Here is a 19,526-nt window from a genome sequence, read left to right as displayed (position 1 = left end):
GCTTGAAGAGCGTAGAAATAGGTAAACGAACTCTGCTTTTGATTTCACAAAAAGGCTGGATGTTTCAACTATATTTCTACAAACACGATATTTCTAAAACTGGAAAATCACACAGAAGTTACAACTTGAGCCGGACATTGTTTACACCTCTACCATGTGTTTCTGTACAGACAAAACAGATTGCACTAGCAGAGTGAATACTCGCACTCTAACAGTCGGGTGAGAATTTCCCCGCAACTTGGTCTTTCGTTAGGCTCTGCCCAACAGTCTGAAACGGAAAAACTATGAGTCAGGGACATCTAAACTAAAAAGGAGAAGATTATGGATAGGAATAGAAGAATGGGGAAATACATGGGTCTTTTGCATTTAGTTATACGTTTCACCACAAATACCTGCAATTAGTCTGCCTAGGGGTCCTTCAGGTATCTCTAGCCTTGATCCTTCATTGGCAACAGCATAACCTACCTGAAAATGGCCACAAAGCCGTTGCCGTTACTTGATGTAGCCATATGGAAATAAGACACTAACTTCCAAGACATAAGAAAAACCAACAAACCGTGACAAAAATTACAAGGTGAAATTTAGCATACCCTCTCCTGTGGCACACCCTCCCATGGTCTGTGTAAGGTACAAAGCTCCCACATTATCACGCCAAGACTAAAAATGTCACATTTCTCTGTAAAAGACTCGTTACGGATGAGTTCTGGAGCCATCCATTCAGGAGTGCCAGCTGATGTCGTATCTTTCATGGGTTCATCTGTCATTATTCTCGAGAGCCCAAAATCACATATTTTGATACTCCAGTGCTTGTTCACTAGGCAGTTTGCACTTTTTAGATCACGATGGACTATCTTCATCCGATGTATGCACATCAACCCTCTTAGTTGCCAACAGAAGCAAGAAACTAATCATAAATCCCGTCCTTGAGAAATATACAAGTAGAAGCACAGTTGAGGTATTTTATTTAGAAGCATTTGAAGCATTGTGTAATTAAAAAACAATAGAGGGTTTGTAATTAACATGTGTTAAAGGGATTGTAATCAGCATTCATACAAAAATAATTCGTCTCAAAGGACATGGAACTTCATGCAAAACATTATTTAATTGCACAAACAAAGATTAATCAAAATTAAACAATCAGCATCATAAGTTTGTACTAAGGCATGCAAAAGAGAATGTTAATTTATTTATATAAGTATAAAAAGGTAATAGTAGTTGCATTTCTCCACAGAACTTTATAAGTATTTGCTACCAGTGTTATAAGGATGCCTCCCAAAAGCATATCAAGGCCAATCAATTCTGTCAAGTCACATTTATAGAGCTTTCCTACATTTTATAATTTTGTGTTTCGAGACCGCTTCACATATCATTGAAGCTTTAAACCAGAATTTTACAGGAGCATCAATTAAAAGAAAATCACTAAAAAAACATTAAGGATAACCAAGTTATTTAGCAACACCAAAGATTATCAACAAACCAACCTGCATATGTCACGAAGCATCTTGAGTCTCCTCCGCCAGCTAAGTCTCTTCTTTTGACCACTTAAATGTATCAAATAATATAGAGATCCCATCTCCATGTATTCAGTAACCATGGACAAATGAGGAGGCCTTGTGCATGCACCAAGAAACAATATAACTGCAACCGTTGGCTGAAGTTAGATGTACAGTAGTCCAAAATATAAAGCAATGTAAGAAATAAAAAAACAATACTTGAAAGGAAAAGAGGAGATATACCATTTGGATGCCGAAGACGGCTGAAAGCAAAAAAGAAAAGAAAAACTTAATGTTAGAACATTTCGAAGCCAGAAGGAGTTGAGCCCCAATGCTAGAAAGGCACAATACCTAAGGATAGAGATCTCATTGCAGAAGTCCTCCATGTTTTCCTCTGTAAGATCTTGCTCCAGGAAAACTTTAATAGCAACATCAGTTCCATTCCAAATACCTCGAAAAACTTCTCCAAAGAATCCTTCAAATATAGCCAGATTGTTTTTTTTTGATGAAGCAAATATAGCCAGATTGTTTAGACCTCAAACTACCAAATACAAATTCGGGGTGGTGAAAGAAAATGCAGATGGACAGAACATATGAAAGTATATATTTGATCCTTGATCACTTTGAAGATACATTTAAATAGAAGACTTCTCAATTTTTATAGTAATGTACCTAACTTTTAGTATGTTACCCATATTAATTCTATGGCTCCAGATGTATCCACATCATTTATTCTTTTCAGCTCTAACGTTGTAAGACAGTTTGCTCTCTATAAGGTGTAGGCATAACACCATTCCCTGGTGTGGTGTTATCTCTGATGTGCATTCCATTTGATCTTTTTTTTCTTATAGATCAAGTACCTTTTGTTGGTGGATGCTAAGATGGTGTTCGACTGTACAAAGGCAAACCTCCTAAAATTTCAATGATCTATCTATACAACAAGGAATTCCTCCTCATACCACAAATACAAGTAGAAAGATATACTCCTTCGTCGCAATTTATGTGATGGTTTTGACTAGGCACGAAGTTTAAGAATGAAAAGAAAACTTTTGAAACTTGTGTGGCTATAAATTGTGCCACCTCGTACCTTTAAACTAGGCTATGATTCATGATTTGGGACTTAGAATATCAGACGGGAAGTGTTGGAATTTAATTTGCCGCAGTTCAACAAAATCCCATTTTCACGACCATCTATACGGACCGTATATTATTATACGGCCCATACTTTCAGACCGTGTTTAGTAGGTGGAAAAATCCCAGTTTCTGCCAACTTTTTGAAATGCTTAGATACGGACCGTATAATGATATACGGACCGTATAATGTTATACGGACCATATTTTCAGTCCGTGAAACTCGTTTGGGAAGTCCCAGTTTCTGGAATTTTATGTATTGCCAAATACGGTCAGTTTATACGGACCGTATAAGTTGACCGTATAATTTCCCGACTCAGTTAAGTATAAATACGTTATGTTCAGTTCTTTTCCCACTTTTCACATTATTCAAGCCCTAGAACAAAGGTTTTCTTCTCCCATCAATCCAAAACACCAAGGTAAGCCTATTCTAATCATTCCAAGTCAATTCTAACATGTATTCATGTGATCTAATGAGAAGTTCATCATTCCTAACCTAGGGTTTTCAAGAAAACCCATTTAAAGGATTCAAGACTAAAGCTTTACGGATTCTTCTTCAAGTTCATATTATTGATACAAGTTTTGTAGCATTACCAGGTATATAGGGCTTCTATCTACGTGTGGGAACATCTTTGTTTCCCACGCCACGTTCTTCCATAATTATGCAAGAGTTCACTAAACTAGGGTTTTTAGCCAAGTTCATGATAACCCTAAGTCCATGCACCATGATTTACCATGTTTGAAATATATATATCTGTTGTTGTATTCCTAATCTTCCATTTTGGCTATTGGGAATCCATCTGTAACCCATGAAAACCCATATATTGCATTCCATGGGTTCTTACATGCAAGTCATTAAATATTATGCTTACTTTCATGAATATCCTACATGTCTACAGGTCATGAATTATATAATCTTTATCCGTGATTATGAAACAAGATATTCATGTTATACTACAAGTCATGTTTTTACGAAATTCATGGGCTTCTCAGCCAACTATATCATGTTCATGTTTTTGGGAGTTGCACAGATTATCGAGAAGGTTTTATACCTGAAACTACGTATGCCAACGTAGGATAAGGACCGCTCCGCCCAGTAGGACGATTCCTTCATATTTCCCCATTGAGGGATATGGATCCAATATGGATCCATTCATGTCATGTTCATGTCTTGTACCCCGACAAGGTACAAAATGGCTTAGCTGATCAGGCAGAGATCAGACGCCACGTGTCAACGTGGTGGTTACATGTCGGTTATACTAATGCTCTCCCACAAATATTTTTAGTCATGTTATTTACATACGTATTCATGTCCATCCTCATGACCAGGTTTAAGTTTCAATTTCAGCTTTTATCATGTTATTTCATGTACCATACTTATTCATTCAGTTGCTTTACATACTAGTACATTCAATGTGCTGACGCTCCTTTTCTATTGCCCGGGGGGCCTGCATTTCACGATGGAGGTACGGGTTTACAAGATGCCGCATCTGCTCAGTAGGATTTGCTCATATCAGCTTGTTGGTGAGCCCCATCTTATTCGGGGTGTTATACTAATTTATTTTCATGTCATGTTTAGCAAGTTAAGGTATGCTCGGGGCCTTGTCCCAGCAAGTATGTTTTTCAGTTCAGATTCATGATAGAGGTTTCATAGGCTAGTCAGTCATTTATGTCAATACTCAGAGTTGTGTAGCCATCTTTGGCTCAGTTTGTGATATTTCTGCATTCACTTTTGTTAGCGGAAACGTAAAAGAAAGAAACAAGATTTAACGTGGTTCAGATCAAAATGATCCTACGTCCACCAGAGAACGGTTGCCTTTTATTATTAACAAAGGAAGGGGAGACTTCCCAATTACACTTAAGAGAATTGCTCTCTCAACTCTCTACTCACTACAAAGAATTCTATGAATTCTGGGATGATGAACAAAGAAGAATTGCCTCTCATTTTATAGGCATAAAATGACTTGGGCTCCAAGTGTGCTACATGGCATTTCAATTCTCCTCCACATCTTTGGCTCCAAGCAATGCATCTTTGGCTCCAAGTAAATCATCCTTTGGCTCCAAGTAATAGAAATCATCCAACACATGAGTTATTCTATCACATAACAAAAACCAACCCTTTCAACTTTTTATACAAGTATTTTATTAAATATATTATGACTTCTCATGTTTTGTTAAGACTTATCATGTTATATTCCGCTCATGTTTATGCCCCATGTTGATTCAGCAAGCCATGTGGTTCGCTCAGTCACATGCAGTCAGACACCGAGTGTCGTGTTACGCCCAGGCCATGGTTCAGGGTCTGACAAATCATCATTAAGGGTGAAATGGAAAGTTTAAAGTTAAATTGTTACTAATTATACAAATGTGATATTCTTTTTTGGGATTGACTAAAAAGGAAAGAATGTCACATAAATTGGGATGGAGGGAATATTATTTTGTGGCTGAGTATTGGATTTGAACTCTTTCAGAGGTTCTATTCCTCACCCACAATAATAACTAAAAGATAGAAACCTCACAGTTTTCCTCTTTAGGTCATATTTAATTGTCCTGCAAACTTGACAATGTATCTGTCACTATTCTTTTCTTTTTTATAACTGAGAAATCCCAAGGGTCAGTAACGGCCTGGTTTTACAACTCCGGGGATAATGAACACGGCCTTATACCCTTCTCCACTTAAATACCAGGCTTTTGTCTGTGGCAGAGTTCGAACCCATGGCGTGCGCCTAACCACACATCACGTATTGCACTCTTACCACTAGACATGTATCTGCCACTGTTCTTGGGAGCATCCACCAAATGTTTAATACAGAATAATCACAGCCCATAAATATGAGGTGGACCTACAATTAAAGAAGGTGACCAACAGACTATCCATGCTCCTTACTCGAACAACGCCAACTAGTTACAATTAATCTTCTCCTTCCTAAGCTAACTAAGGACTCTCCACAAAAGCAGGCCACTTTTTAGGTGCCTTTGATGATTTCCCAGAAAGTCTTGAATCTGCCACTAGGTGAGTATGATATAAATTTTCCAGAAAATGGTTAGAAGATCATTCCCAAAACAACTAATCACCTCCCCAACATTTCTGTAGCTAAAAAGTCTTTATGGAGAATAGATAAAGGACTTCACTTTTCAATGTAGTTGACCACACCGTATATCAAGCCAAAACCATATTATATTCCCGTTCCTTAAAGCCCATAGTGGAAAAATGAACCTCTCTTTCATCATGCAGTTCCACAAACTTATCACAAACTTATCACGTATGATGATGTGACCTCATAGATAACCAACCCTATAGACTACATCTCTATTTTACATTGAATCTCTCCTTCTCAGAGCATGCTCTTTGCATAAAAATCTCCCTAACCACTTTCCTAGGATAGCTTGATGAAAGTGGCAAATCTAAGCTGTGTTCTATACCAAACGCAAAGCAAAAAAACGATCAAACATATTATGATGAACATGAGCCAAGGCTTCTCACACATCAAAGTTCACAGAGCATGATCCATCAGCAATAGTATAATCGATGGCAGGCGTTATAACCCAAGGAGCAATGACAACAGTCTCAAATCAGCTCATTGTGGTTTGTGGACTCGATAGTGGTACTAAAGCAATAAGTGCAACCAAATGATTTAGCAAACAAAAAAAAAATGAAGCATAATATACAACAGTGCTACTTGGAAAAATGATTTAAAACAAACTCACCAATCCCAACACGAGTGCCAACAGTCAACTCTGAGAAGTCTATATTCCATTCTTCAAAAGGTAGAAGAGGCTTATTCATGAACATCGGCGATTCCAGAATCCTATTCCAGGTTGAGACCATTTTGTCATTCACCCGCTCCCTTCCTTCTGGAGCTTGACTCCTGAATTCATGCGGAGACGAGGGTAACGATATTGCCTTCTGGGAGCTCATGTGCTCTCTTGACAATGCAAACATTGAAGACTGTCCACCCGATATTTCATGGTCGTCATGGTGAAAATCAGACACCTAAAAGTACAAATCATTTAGCCAACACAATGAAATACAAAAAAGACGATTGCATCAAATTACTGTTTCGCACTTATAGAGTATTCTAATAACCAGAGTTCCCATTATTTTTCACCATGAACTAATATTATAACAACCATTTTTTAAGAGGAAATTTAACTCCAAAGATACTCATATGCAACTTCATTCAGGCAAAAATAAAAGAATGCAAGATTACTTGAGAAAAGGCCAGCCACCAAATCAAGGAAAAAAATGCAACAAGAATATATACTGCCCCTCATTTGAACAAACCTAACTGTTTCCAGAGTGAAAGACATCAACCTATTAGGAACCTTAAAACCAGAGAGAAAAGGTAGCATACATTTTTTTGAAGATCTAATGCCCGGTCTCTGTCATTTGAAGTATGAGGGGATGTGCTATTTTCCCCTTGTTCTCTTCGATTCTGCTTTGATGCTTCATTCATTGCTCGAACCGCCCTGGTTTTGTTTATGACACAAAAATGGCATAAGTGAAAGAAGGAAATGGTTGCTTAGTCTTTTTAGCAATATTTCCGACAACATCCATATAGCGATGAAGTACACCTAAATCCAGCACAAGTTTAAGCAGTAAATTCTTCTTTTTTCATACAGAAAACATTAGGTTTTTACTTACATTCTCAGAATATTCCAGGAAAGAAAGATAATAAAGCAATTTAGCATCAAATAAATTCATACTCGTACAAATTAATACCAAAAAGATAAGCCTATGAATTACGAGTAAATACATTTATGATGTTGACCCATTATAATTACAATATCTACCTTACGATGTCATCACCAATTTCTGGAGTAATACTAATACTTCTTCTTCGTAATCTACGTGGTTCTGATGTTGATGCACCTTCTGACCTGTGGATAGAAACAGTCGATTCAGCAATGTTTTCTGACAATGATGCAGGTTGTACGTTCAAAAGTCTTCACAAATCAATCCACTATTAAACAGGTAAATCTAGTGAGTGCGCATATATTAGAAGAGAAGAGATTATAAAAATATTAACTCAGATAGACACTTATAATTCTGTGTTACCCATCCCATATAACATCAAAAGGTAATGTTTGTGTCAAATAGACTAAAGATGAATAAAGTTTAGAACATTATCCCATTTTAAAGGGAGAAATTGTGTAACTTTATAACTCTACCCTGAGATACTCCCCAGAAAGAGAAGGTAAACAGAAGACATAGCATGGAACACCCTATTCAAAATTCTTTTACCAAGAAACTAATGGCCATTTCATGTCAATTGTTATCTCTTATTAGTTCCTTTGTAAAGGATACTTATTTTTGTTCAATCTGTTCTTTATTCTCTTTTATGATTCCTAAAATGAAATGTGTTTGTCATTATTGTAGCATAATTTATAAAAATTATAAGGGTAACAGAACCAAATACCAAACACACTAGAACTCTAGATTAGTATACATATGCACTCTGTACTAATTATAAGCTATGTAAAACCCATCCTCAACAGCTATGAAGCACTTTCATCAAAATATAGTAGCTAGACAACTGATTAAAAAGTCTAAAACCCATGTTTAAGATACTATTAACATAATGGAATCTCATCAACAGAGATATTTCACATGAGGTGGCTACTGAGGTAGTGCACTTTTGTCTTCTACAGAAAGCACGCAGTAAGAACATTAAAATATTGCATTCAGCAGTTCATTTAAGCATCATTGCCCACTCTGAATGACAACTCAAGCGAATGAACCAAAGGATTGTGAACTGGGAACCCCTATATATGAATGACAATAATATGTGACATTAACCAAAAATAAAGGAAGGAACAAAAAGAATAATTTGAGTGCTTCATACATGTCAATATTCTACAGATATACTGGTATAAACTACAGATATACTGGTATAAACTCGTAGGAAACCGAAAACAAGACTAGAATGAAATACCTTGATGTAGCAACATCATCTGAACAATCTCTGAATGTTTTGGTATCACCACTAAGCATAGACCTGGCACGTGCTCGAAATGAAGGATGCTCCGGACTAAAGATTTGACGTGAGAGAAGTACATAATTAGACATGCTTAAAATCAAAGAAAAGAAGGGAAATTAAAGAGCCTTCGAAAATTTGCAAGTTCAGCATTAGTTGATTCCAACTAGTAAAGTTGTTGCCATGTGACCAGGAGGTCAAGGGTACGAGTCGTGGAAACAGCCTTTCACAGAAATGCAGAGTAAGGCTGCGTACAATAAAACCTTGTGGTCCGGACCTTCCCCGGACCCCACACATAGCGGGAGCTTAGTGCACCGGGCTGCCCATTTTTTTTTTAAGTATTAGTTGATTCAAACTGGGGTTACAATTTAACCACAAAATGCAGCAGTCATAAAAGTAAATAAATAAATGGTATACAAGTACATGCGAGATGCCAGGTCCTTTTTCATGGATCAGAAGACATGCTTAAAAAAACGAAAAGAAGGGAAATCATAAAGTCTTCTAAAACTAATGCTAGTTCAATATAGTTTATTCAAAGTGGTGTTACAAATTAATCACCCCAAAAAAAAAAAAAACAGCAGTAATAAAAGTACTAAATAAATAGTTTTAAAAAAAAGTACTAAATAAATGAGAAAAAGACCAACAACAACAACAACAGCCCAGTGAAATCCCACATCTTGGGGTCTGGGGAGGGTATAATGTACGCAGACCTTACTCCTAACAAGGTAGGATGGCTGTTTCCGAGAGACCCTCGGCTAAATGAGAAAAAGACCAACGGAGAAAAATTAAAACAAGTCAAAAATCCGGCTAGTCTCAATATAACAACCAGCTAAAAAAGAAAAAACCAAGCTAACTATTCGGAAACAAGAAAATCATAGTTTTAAAACAACCTCACAAACCTATGCAAGTGGTGCATGACAACCTTTATGCCAAGCTTGAAAGGCTGTTCACAAGTACTTAGTTCCCTTTGTTACCTTACCTTTTCTAAACTGAGAATTACTTGTTCCCCATGAATATACAACAACAACAACCCAGTGATCCCACAACGTGGGGTCTGGGGAGGGTAGAGTGTACGCAGACCTTACTCCTACCAAGGTAGGACGGCTGTTTCCGAAAGACCCTCAGCTCAATAGAAAGCATAAAAAGAGGTCAGATAAGGCCAAGAAATTCAAAGCGATATGGAAATGAAAATAACGAAAGCAACAAAGCCATGATGAAGCAATTTGCAAAGGGACAGTAGCTATCACAAATAAAATAAGATAATCAAAGTACAGTAACAGATAGTAGGCTTAGTAGCAGAAATCAAAGCACAAGAAATTATAGCGCGATAATGCGACTACTAATATGAAAGGATAAACAAGACTATCTACTAGCCTTCTACCCTAATCTGATCTACTAGCCTTCTAACCTAATATGAGTCCTTCATACCCTCCTATCTAAGGTCATGTCCTCGGTAAGCTGTAAATGCGTCATGTCATGTCTAATCACCTCTCCCCAATACTTCTTCGGCCTACCCCTACCTCTTCTGAAACCATCCATGGCCAACCTCTCACACCTCCGCACTGGGGCATCTGTGTCTCTCCTCTTCACATGCCCAAACCATCTCAGTCTCGCTTCCCACATCTTGTCTTCCACCGAGACCACTCCCACCTTGTCCCGGATAGCCTCATTCCTAATCCTGTCACTCTTAGTGTGCCCACATATCCATTTCTACATTCTCATCTCTGCAACTTTCATCTTTTGAACGTGAGAGATCTTAATTGGCCAACACTCCGCCCCATACAATATAGTCGGTCTAACCACCACTTTGTAGAACTTTCCCTTGAGTATAAGTGCTCAACGAGCTGCTTTTAGATCAATCCAGAAAGCTAGTAAATTTGATTTATCACTTTCCAGTATCTAAGTACGGTGAAATTGCACATACACATGTTTGCTCTCCATTTTCAGGATCATTTCCAAAAAGCCACACTATTGCATCACCATATAAACTTCTGATTTTTAACTAAGGATTCAGCACTGTGTAATGAAAGCCAAGTATTTTTTAGACACTTGAAAATTCGCCAATATAAACGCACATTGTATACATGATCTCAGAACACAAAGACCTCAAATACCATGTTTCAAAGGCGCATCAACCTCTACAGTCTGAGTTACCCAGCATTATAAATTGACTTCATTTTAAGCAAAACATTGCTTGCCCTACAACATCAGTCTGACTACCCACATGTCACACATGCTTGTGCAAGGACATTTTTTTTGTTCATTAAGTTCTAATCAAAATTTAAAAATAACTTTACCAGAAAACCTGCTAGAAATAGAACATCCATTCGCATGTCCATTATATACACATCTCCAACAGTCACAGCAGAAACACAGTGAGACAGAGGTGCAAGGAAAAACTACAATCAGAGGACTTCAAGAGATTTTAATTTTCAATTAGTTAATTGTAAAGATCGGAAAACTGATTGATCTCGAGTGTGTTCTTGTCGCATCAAAAATTGGAAAACTAATAAAGAGCTTTATTGGATATGTAAGGAAAAGTCAATTGAATAGGAGTTGTGGCCATAGAAAAGCAAACCTTGAACTCGCAGTCCTTTGTTCAGTAATAACTTTCCTCCGGCTCCTCCTCCAAGCTGCAGTAGCAATATTGGGTTCACTGTGCGAGAAACTGATACACAGAAATAGATCCAATAGACAATAAGATCCACAGAACAGAACGAGTAAAGAAACAGATGAACGTTCCGAATTTTCTTTGCTCAAACAGGATCCAATGAAATGTCAATATTATTTTGTAAAAGCATGGTTTTTTAGGTGCTAAATAATACCTCAATTTTCTGTCAATTGAAGTGCTAGACCGCAACATCATATTCCTCAATGAAGGACCTGCAGCATTTGAAGATGCTTCTAGTCTCCTCTGGCATTGAAGGGCATCATCTTTCTCGGAACTGTAGAAAGAAAAGATAAATTAAAAATGAATTAGGGAAAAGAAGACATGAAACTGGATCTTCACCAGCAAAAAACGAACTTCCTGCAGATTACAACGTGTCGACAATGATAATGCAACAGAAAAGATGAAAAGGATTATAGCAATTAAACTTATACAATATCAAATACAAAGTGAGAAAGATTTCTATCTAACCTCTCAGGATCAATTCTCTCTGAAAACCCACAAAGAGGACTGTTAGGCTCCAATGGTGAATCACAGGAATCATTTTCTGCAGAATCACTCTCTCCAGCAGCAGATATGTGGGTCATGAAAATAGCCTTCGTTGATCGAGGAATAAGTTGACCAGGAAAACGTATAAGGTCGACAAGCAGTTCCACAGAATTTAACACAACTATAACAGACATATGTCTATATGAGTCTACACATTCATAAGCTCCTTCAGTTGGTAACCCCTAATTAGGAAATATAAAAATATTATAAGTTAAATTTCACGAAAAATATGGCAAAAGAAAATAAAGTGAGAATTCATAAACACTAGCAGTGGAACATTTTTCAGTAGAGTTTAGAGGTCAGAAATGGAATTCATTCACAAAAACGAGGGAACTAAATTTTATTTTTTTTCCTTCAAAGCAAAGCTTACCACAACAAGCCAACTTTCAAGACCTACAGTATCCGCCAATACTTTGAATAATATTGCTCGAGAACGGCATGAGCCATGCTTTATTTGACCCAACATCTGGATGCCTCGGATATCAGAAATGTGTGAGCTTTCCTCAAGAGCAGCTTTAGCAGGACTTAGTTCAGAGTTTGATCGTTTGTAAACATCAGACACCTATGTAAGGAGTCATACAAACAACAGATAAAATGATAACATGGAAGATGCATAACATCACCCTTTTTTATAAGATATGTCCATGGAAGATGCTTAATATCGACTTCGTCCTTTGTCATCACCCTTTTTTATAAGATATGTCCATGGAAGATGCTTAATATCGACTTCGTCCTTTGTCTCTGACAAAAAATCTAAGATGCAATCCATGGACCCACATATTCATTTAACAGTAAGCAACACATATTGAACTCTTCTCCTAAAAAACAAGCCAAGACCAAATATTCTCCTTCAAATGAGAAGTAAATCTTATAGTAGTTTACCCATCATAACAACTCACAAGTTAATCGAACAGAAGAAATTCATGCTCTTTACAAATAGAATTACTTGGGATAATTCTACATAAATATCAGGTCAGCTAACCCACTGAAATCAGAAAGAACAGTAACACAGATTATTTACTTATCTTTTGGTAACTAAGTGAGAGGATCTTCATACTGTAATGTTATTAAAGAAAGAAGAATTTTCTTTGACAAGGAAAGAAAGGGGATCTTATTGCAAAATATAAGTGACAACGTAGTCAAGATTGAAGGAAACGCGAAGGCACTGGGGCTGAAATTTAATAAGGCGAGTTAAAAATTAGCAGGTAGAATGATAAATGGAACTGTATAATTTTATGTAAGTTTAAATCACCAATAGAATTACTTGGGATAATTCTACATAAATATCAGGTCAGCTAACCCACTGAAATCAGAAAGAACAGTAACACAGATTATTTACTTATCTTTTGGTAACTAAGTGAGAGGATCTTCATACTGTAATGTTATTAAAGAAAGAAGAATTTTCTTTGACAAGGAAAGAAAGGGGATCTTATTGCAAAATATAAGTGACAACGTAGTCAAGATTGAAGGAAACGCGAAGGCACTGGGGCTGAAATTTAATAAGGCGAGTTAAAATTTAGCAGGTAGAATGATAAATGGAACTGTATAATTTTATGTAAGTTTAAATCACCAATTAAGTTTATCCCAACAAAAGATACGTGAGCCGATTTTTGGGTACTAAACTTGAAGAAGAAGAAGAAGAAAAAATTATGAGGTAGCTAAACAGCCCACAGGATAGATCGATATCTTCCCCTTCTACGATTTTGCTTTCATACGTAGAGACTTGAACACTTCACTATTTGTTGATTCAGTGATTTGTAAAGTATTGGTTGGAATTTCAGCATTAAAAAAAACTGAGGATGTTATCAGAACTACTGAAAATATATTTAAAGAAATGTCTCATGAGATCAACAAAAAAGTTAAAGAGGTCTAGACGTAATTTCAGGAGTTAGACCTAAGCTATTAATAATCCGTCAAATCATATGGCAGATTGCTGTGAGTGTATTGGAAAATAAACATAACATAGGGGGCTCTTAGGGAAAGAAAAAGTTCTGGACAGAACTGCAGCAACAAAACAATAATCGCCAGAATATGTTCTAATAATCTCTGTGCAACCTAGAAAACCAGAGACAAATTCACAGGACGGCCACTCAAGAAACATCCCCATAAAGAAACCAAGTAAATTGACATAGAAACAAACAGAAAAATAAAGGAAAGGAAAAATATTGTGTCATTTTATAGCACAGTGAAGAAAAAGTAAGGAAATATGAAAAACTCACCAATCCAGCTATCTTTTTTATAGTAGCTGCAGGATTTGAGCTTAAACCTTTCACTAGTGCAACAATCAGTTGCTTTAGCTTAGAAAGTTTCTTGTCTTTCTCAGCATCCACGAGTATAATATCTGCTCTTAAACCCTCCAGCTCCAGTGCCTGAAGTTCATCAAAAGTGGGAATATCTTCAAAAAGCTCTTTGAGCCTTTTCTCCTGAGCCAAAAAGGACAAAGAAAAAAGCATTCAAATAAAATCAAAGCAAGTGCTAGTCAAAATTACATACCAGCATCAACATTAGGAGATACAAAATCTGAACAACTGACTATGAGAAATGTGTCAGTCACAGAAGTTTACAGGAAAATATTATGGGTGACTACACACATTTTGTGTAGTCTATATATCAATATACAAAGATGTTACCATCTCCCCCCTCCCCCCCCCCCCCCCCCCCCCAAAAAAAAAAAAAAAGGGGTTTACAGGAAACCCAAAATATGCTGCTTAAAAATGTCGATCGCCAGACAGCTAAAAACTATGGCCATCCAAAACCTCAAGAAGATCATAGTCATGTGGAAATACAGAATATAGATGCTTTACTTATTAAAGAATATAGAATCTAGATTCTGAAGTGATAACACTGAGGTACCAAATGTTTCTCACTCATGCAAGTACATACATCAGTTCCAACATGAGGATAAATACATGTTAATAGGAGGTCAAAATTGGCATTTCTACATTTATAGCATCAGATATCGTCATGCGGAGTATAAAAAACAAATAAACAACTGCACCACCTCAACCCCAAACTAGTTGGGATTGGCTACATTAATCCTCTGTGTTCGTTATTTATATCTAGTTGCAAAAGATATCTTGCCGGGAAGTTTGGGTAGAGATTTTCTAGTAAATCCACTAGTTTTTGTGAATTCATAATGAGAATATTCTCATCTTTGAATCTTTTATATTCCAGAACTATTCTCATTATGCATATAAGGTATGACTGGATGAGATGACAATCTCACTCATGGTTTTGGAACGGCTTTTTATTTTCAAATGAATAACGACCATAATGAATGTTGACTCAATGTGTTCTAGTCTAGCCCATTTCATTCCAATACTACATAATTTGTCTACAAGTACGGAAAAAAGAGTGAAATTATAATAAAATCAAGCTACAAACATCCAGAATAACAACGTAAAGTCAAGAAAGAGAATATGAGAAAAATTATACTGTGGGATAACAGAACTCCCAAGTTTTCAAATTAGATTTTTGACATTTAGGACAAACAAAGGTTCAAATGCATGATTTCTCTGCTTCTTTCTTTTCTTTCTCTGTTTTTAAGACTTATACTGAAGATATTTCTGCTTTCTCCCCATCCTACCCTAACACTGTCGGGATTCTGAAAGAGAAAAAAACGGATATAGACTACCTTTCTCAAGAAGCAAAAAGAAACTGACGGCAACATTACATCCTTTGCTATAGGAGTTGTAGATATGAAAGGAAAGGAAGGCTAACGCATACCCTAGAGAGGAAGGGGAACCATAGAGTGAAAATTATAATAAAATCAAGCTACAAGCATCCTGAATAACAACATAAAGTCAAGAAAGATAATATGGGAAAAATTATACTGTGGGATTAAAAAACTCCCAATTTTCAAATTAGACTTTTGCCATTTACAAAAAACAAAGGTTCAAATGCATGATTTCTCTTCTTCTTTCTTTTTGTTTCCTGTTTTTGAGACTTATACTGGAGATACTTCTGCTTTCTACCCATCCTAAACTAATATTGTCTGGAAGAGGAAAAAACGAATATAGACTACCTTTCTCAAGGAAGCAAAAAGAAACTGACGGCAACACTACATCCTCTGCTATAGGTGTTGCAGACATGAAAAGGTATATATATTATTAAAATAAAATCAAAGCCATAACAAGCAATGACGAATAGAAACAAAAGGAAGAATTTATGGTGCTCACAGCAACAACAGAGTAGAAACCATTTGGAATTGGTTCTGACAGTGTTCCAGTTTTCCAGAGAATCTGTGAAGCAGTCTGACATGGAAGCCTATCATATACTTCATTTTCACTTAGTTCCTTTTTCCTCATATTTTCTTCTTTACTATCAAGGTTAACAGATCCAAACTTTTCAACGAAATCTGAAGGCCACCATGCAGCCCCTGGGGACCTCTGCTCTGAAGGCCCAACTTCATCTCGTGTCTCTTCCATGTCAGTAAGTTTAATTGCAATACCATCTCCTTGACACTGCTACCCCATAAAAGAGCTTATTCATCTCACAGTTTATTTTTAGACAAACTATCATTATTAACGAGCTTGTCCTCCTCCAACCTGCCCAAGCTGGATGCCGTAAGATCTGCAAAGTAAAAAATGTTTGAATGAGCGCAAACATGCTTCTAAAAACAGATGGATCTATATGATTACTTTAAAAGGTACTAAGATGACTCATAAAGGAAAACGATCAGGAACAGCAGCGAAAACTACTTAAGGACCACCAAAGTATGGGAACTTCTGCCGCTTCCAAAAGAATAGAAATAAGGGAAATAACCAAAGTAGATAAACAATCTCTATTTCAAGAATCAGACAACTAACAAGGATGACATCTGAAAAGATTAACACTACCACTTTATACTGATGAAAGTAGATAGCGACACTACAGCTTTACAAAGCTGCTTGAGCCTTTGGCTTCCAAAATGGTCTTTTCAATTTGTCTCCTGATCTCCTCACACCACAATAATATACAGCGATGCTAGTGCCTTTTATTTGTGTTTTTCACCGCTACTGGAACTAGAACTCCACCTATGAGAAGTTGTAGGCAGTGGGCACATTAACCAAAGATGAAGTTCAATGATCTCTATCTGGATTTAACTTAGATTATTGTTGTGTTTAACTATCTAAACTGGAAAAGTACAGTGCATTAGAAAAATGATCAACATAAAAACAAGATATACGAAATCCCACTGCTAAGAGATTGCATCAGATTGCTCCTCCGGTACGCAAAGTTTAAAGTCCAATGCACTATGGTTAACCCTCAAAATGTGCCGAGTTTTTCCGTTTGTCAAATAGTTTTACACCAGCTCAGATGAAAGAAAAGAAACATTATACGCATTAAGCCTATAGAATAGACCTTCATGAGTAGAATTACAAACATACCATTTATTTCTCAAACCAACCCTACTTTACTGACGAATATATTTCCTCAGAAGCATCAAAACTAACAAATGTACTGCCCAAATCACATCGAAATACACTATACTACACAATATTAATTCAAAAAAAGTTCGATATCTTCTAGGTTCTAACAGCCAAAGCAACAGATTCGCAATTCAACTTTCATGAGTAGAATTACAAACACTACATTTATTTCCCAAACCAACCCTACTTTACCGACAAATGAATTTCCTCAAAAGCACCAAAACTAACAAATGCACTACCCAAATCACATCGAAATCACAATCTTAATTCAAAAAAAGTTCGATATCTTCTAGGTTCTAACTGCCAAAGCAACAGATTCGCAATTCAACTTTCATGAGTAGAATTACAAACACTACATTTATTTCCCAAACCAACCCTACTTTACCGACAAATGAATTTCCTCAAAAGCACCAAAACTAACAAATGCACTACCCAAATCACATCGAAATCACAATCATAATTCAAAAAAAGTTCGATATCTTCTAGGTTCTAACTGCCAAAGCAACAGATTCGCAATTCAACTTTCATGAGTAGAATTACAAACATTACTAATTATTTCCCAAACCAACCCTACTTTACCGACAAATGAATTTCTTCAAAAGCATCAAAACTAAAAAAATGTACTACCCAAATCACATCAAACTACACTACACAACGCAATATTAATTCACAATAAGCTCGATATCTTCTAGATTCTAACTGCCTAAGAAACAGATAAATTTATTCGCAATTCATCTCTCATGAACTCTAGTGCAGTCAAAATTCAGCTTAACATAACAATTTAATTAGAACATTGACCATTCACTAGACTTAACATAACAATCTAATTAGAACATTGACCATTCACTAGACTTAACATAACAATCTAATTAGAACATTGACCGCTGACTAGACTTAACATAACAATTTAATTAGAACATTGACCGTTAACTAGACTAAACAGGACAATTTAATCAGAACTCCTCATAACAACTCACGGAGGACACGTAAGCAAGATAACATCGACAATTAGATAATCAACAAGCTGAATTTTAACAAAAACGCATGCAAATAATACCTATCAAATCTAGAATTGATGATTAATGTGATCGGAGAGTTTAATTACCAGCAGAGTAGATCTTAGAAAAAAATGAATCTGGAGTTACTTCACTAAACAAGCGATTATCGCATTTTAAATCCTACATCTCTTGAAGATTAAGCTTTATATTGTCTCAATCGAAAGTTACCAAATTCTAGAGAGAGAAAGTGAAGAAGAGGGGAGAGAGAGAGAGAGGCGGGGATTGTGTTTGATTATATTTTTGGGTCCGTCTATGTGTTCGTATTAGTAATTGTTACAATTTTGATGCATCCACCAAGAGAGCGATGGCGTTTTATTTCGTATTTATTTTATTTATATACATTGATTTCTTGAACTTGTGATCTATCTTGCGAAAGCAATGAGGTACAAGTAGTGAAGCGTATTGTACAAGATTCGGCAGCCGCAAAGAGAGTTGGTTTTAGTCAATGGTCATCGCAATTGGGAATTAAAATTCCATAATTTCGGGAAATGAAGGAATATACAACACGTTTATTTTTTGTTTCTCATTTTATATCCGATATTCATATTGAGGTCCGACTAAATTTAAAAGGACGTCGTAAAAGTTCAATAGTCAAGGAAATTGGGAATTAAATTCCATAATTTCAAAAATGAAGGAATGTACATTATTGCACTCTCTCTGTTTTAATTTGTTTGTCTTATTTTTCTTATTAATATGTTTCAAAAAGAATGTCTCTTTTTTTTAAAAAAAACTTCTTAATTATATCGTTCCACATAACATGTTTAAGACAACAACATTAAATGATATTTTGTTTCGACATATCATTAATTTAAAATAATAAGATTCAGGAGTCGTTTTTGCTTTATTATATACTTTGCGAAATTAAAACCAAACAATCAAATTGAAACGATGGAAGTATATATTTTTGTAGTTTCTCATTTATTTTACTGATATCAATACTGAGACTCGACTAAATACGGAAGCATGTCGTAAAATTCCACATTGAGAATAAATACTCCCTAACAAAGATAATTTTCAAATTAAGACTCCAATTCAAAAATATTGATTAAAAATAAATGAATATATACCATTCTCCTATAGATCTAGTTCGTAGGAATATAGTACAACATAATGAATAAAGAAAAAGAAGAAAAAAGTATCTGATTTGAAGGAGAAAAGAGGTGTGAGTCACGTGCGTGGGAAGTTTGGCTGTTAAACTCCGACAAGGCAGCTGGCAAAGTGGGGGGTGGCTTACCAAC

At 36.1% G+C, this 19,526-nt stretch overlaps 1 protein-coding gene across 3 annotated transcripts; it reads right to left on the bottom strand.

Annotated features, from left to right (window-relative positions):
- Window positions 1-18: 18 nt before the first annotated feature.
- On the bottom strand, window positions 19-18,562 carry LOC132620451 (probable serine/threonine-protein kinase SIS8). 3 transcript variants are annotated; one of them, XM_060335128.1, is made up of 17 exons: window positions 18,288-18,560; window positions 15,998-16,391; window positions 14,039-14,242; window positions 12,190-12,381; window positions 11,742-12,001; window positions 11,428-11,547; window positions 11,181-11,270; window positions 8,561-8,656; window positions 7,419-7,505; window positions 6,980-7,094; window positions 6,333-6,618; window positions 1,845-1,968; window positions 1,737-1,756; window positions 1,482-1,638; window positions 591-879; window positions 393-465; window positions 19-268 (listed from the first exon to the last, which is right to left on the bottom strand). In XM_060335128.1, the coding sequence occupies exons 2-17, from the start codon at window positions 16,244-16,246 to the stop codon at window positions 186-188; spliced, it is 2,445 nt and encodes an 814-aa protein (XP_060191111.1). In that variant the 5' UTR covers window positions 16,247-16,391; window positions 18,288-18,560; the 3' UTR covers window positions 19-185. The 3 variants fall into 3 exon arrangements, with proteins under 3 accessions (XP_060191111.1, XP_060191110.1, XP_060191112.1); XM_060335127.1 differs by having other exon boundaries at window positions 18,336-18,560; XM_060335129.1 differs by lacking the exons at window positions 19-268; window positions 393-465 and having other exon boundaries at window positions 698-922; window positions 18,336-18,562.
- Window positions 18,563-19,526: the final 964 nt, after the last annotated feature.

This window comes from Lycium barbarum, chromosome 11, assembly GCF_019175385.1.
Source record: "Lycium barbarum isolate Lr01 chromosome 11, ASM1917538v2, whole genome shotgun sequence".
NCBI lineage: Eukaryota > Viridiplantae > Streptophyta > Magnoliopsida > Solanales > Solanaceae > Lycium > Lycium barbarum.
The sequence above is the reverse complement of the archived record's forward strand: the minus strand, read 5'-3'. Positions and strand labels throughout refer to the sequence as shown.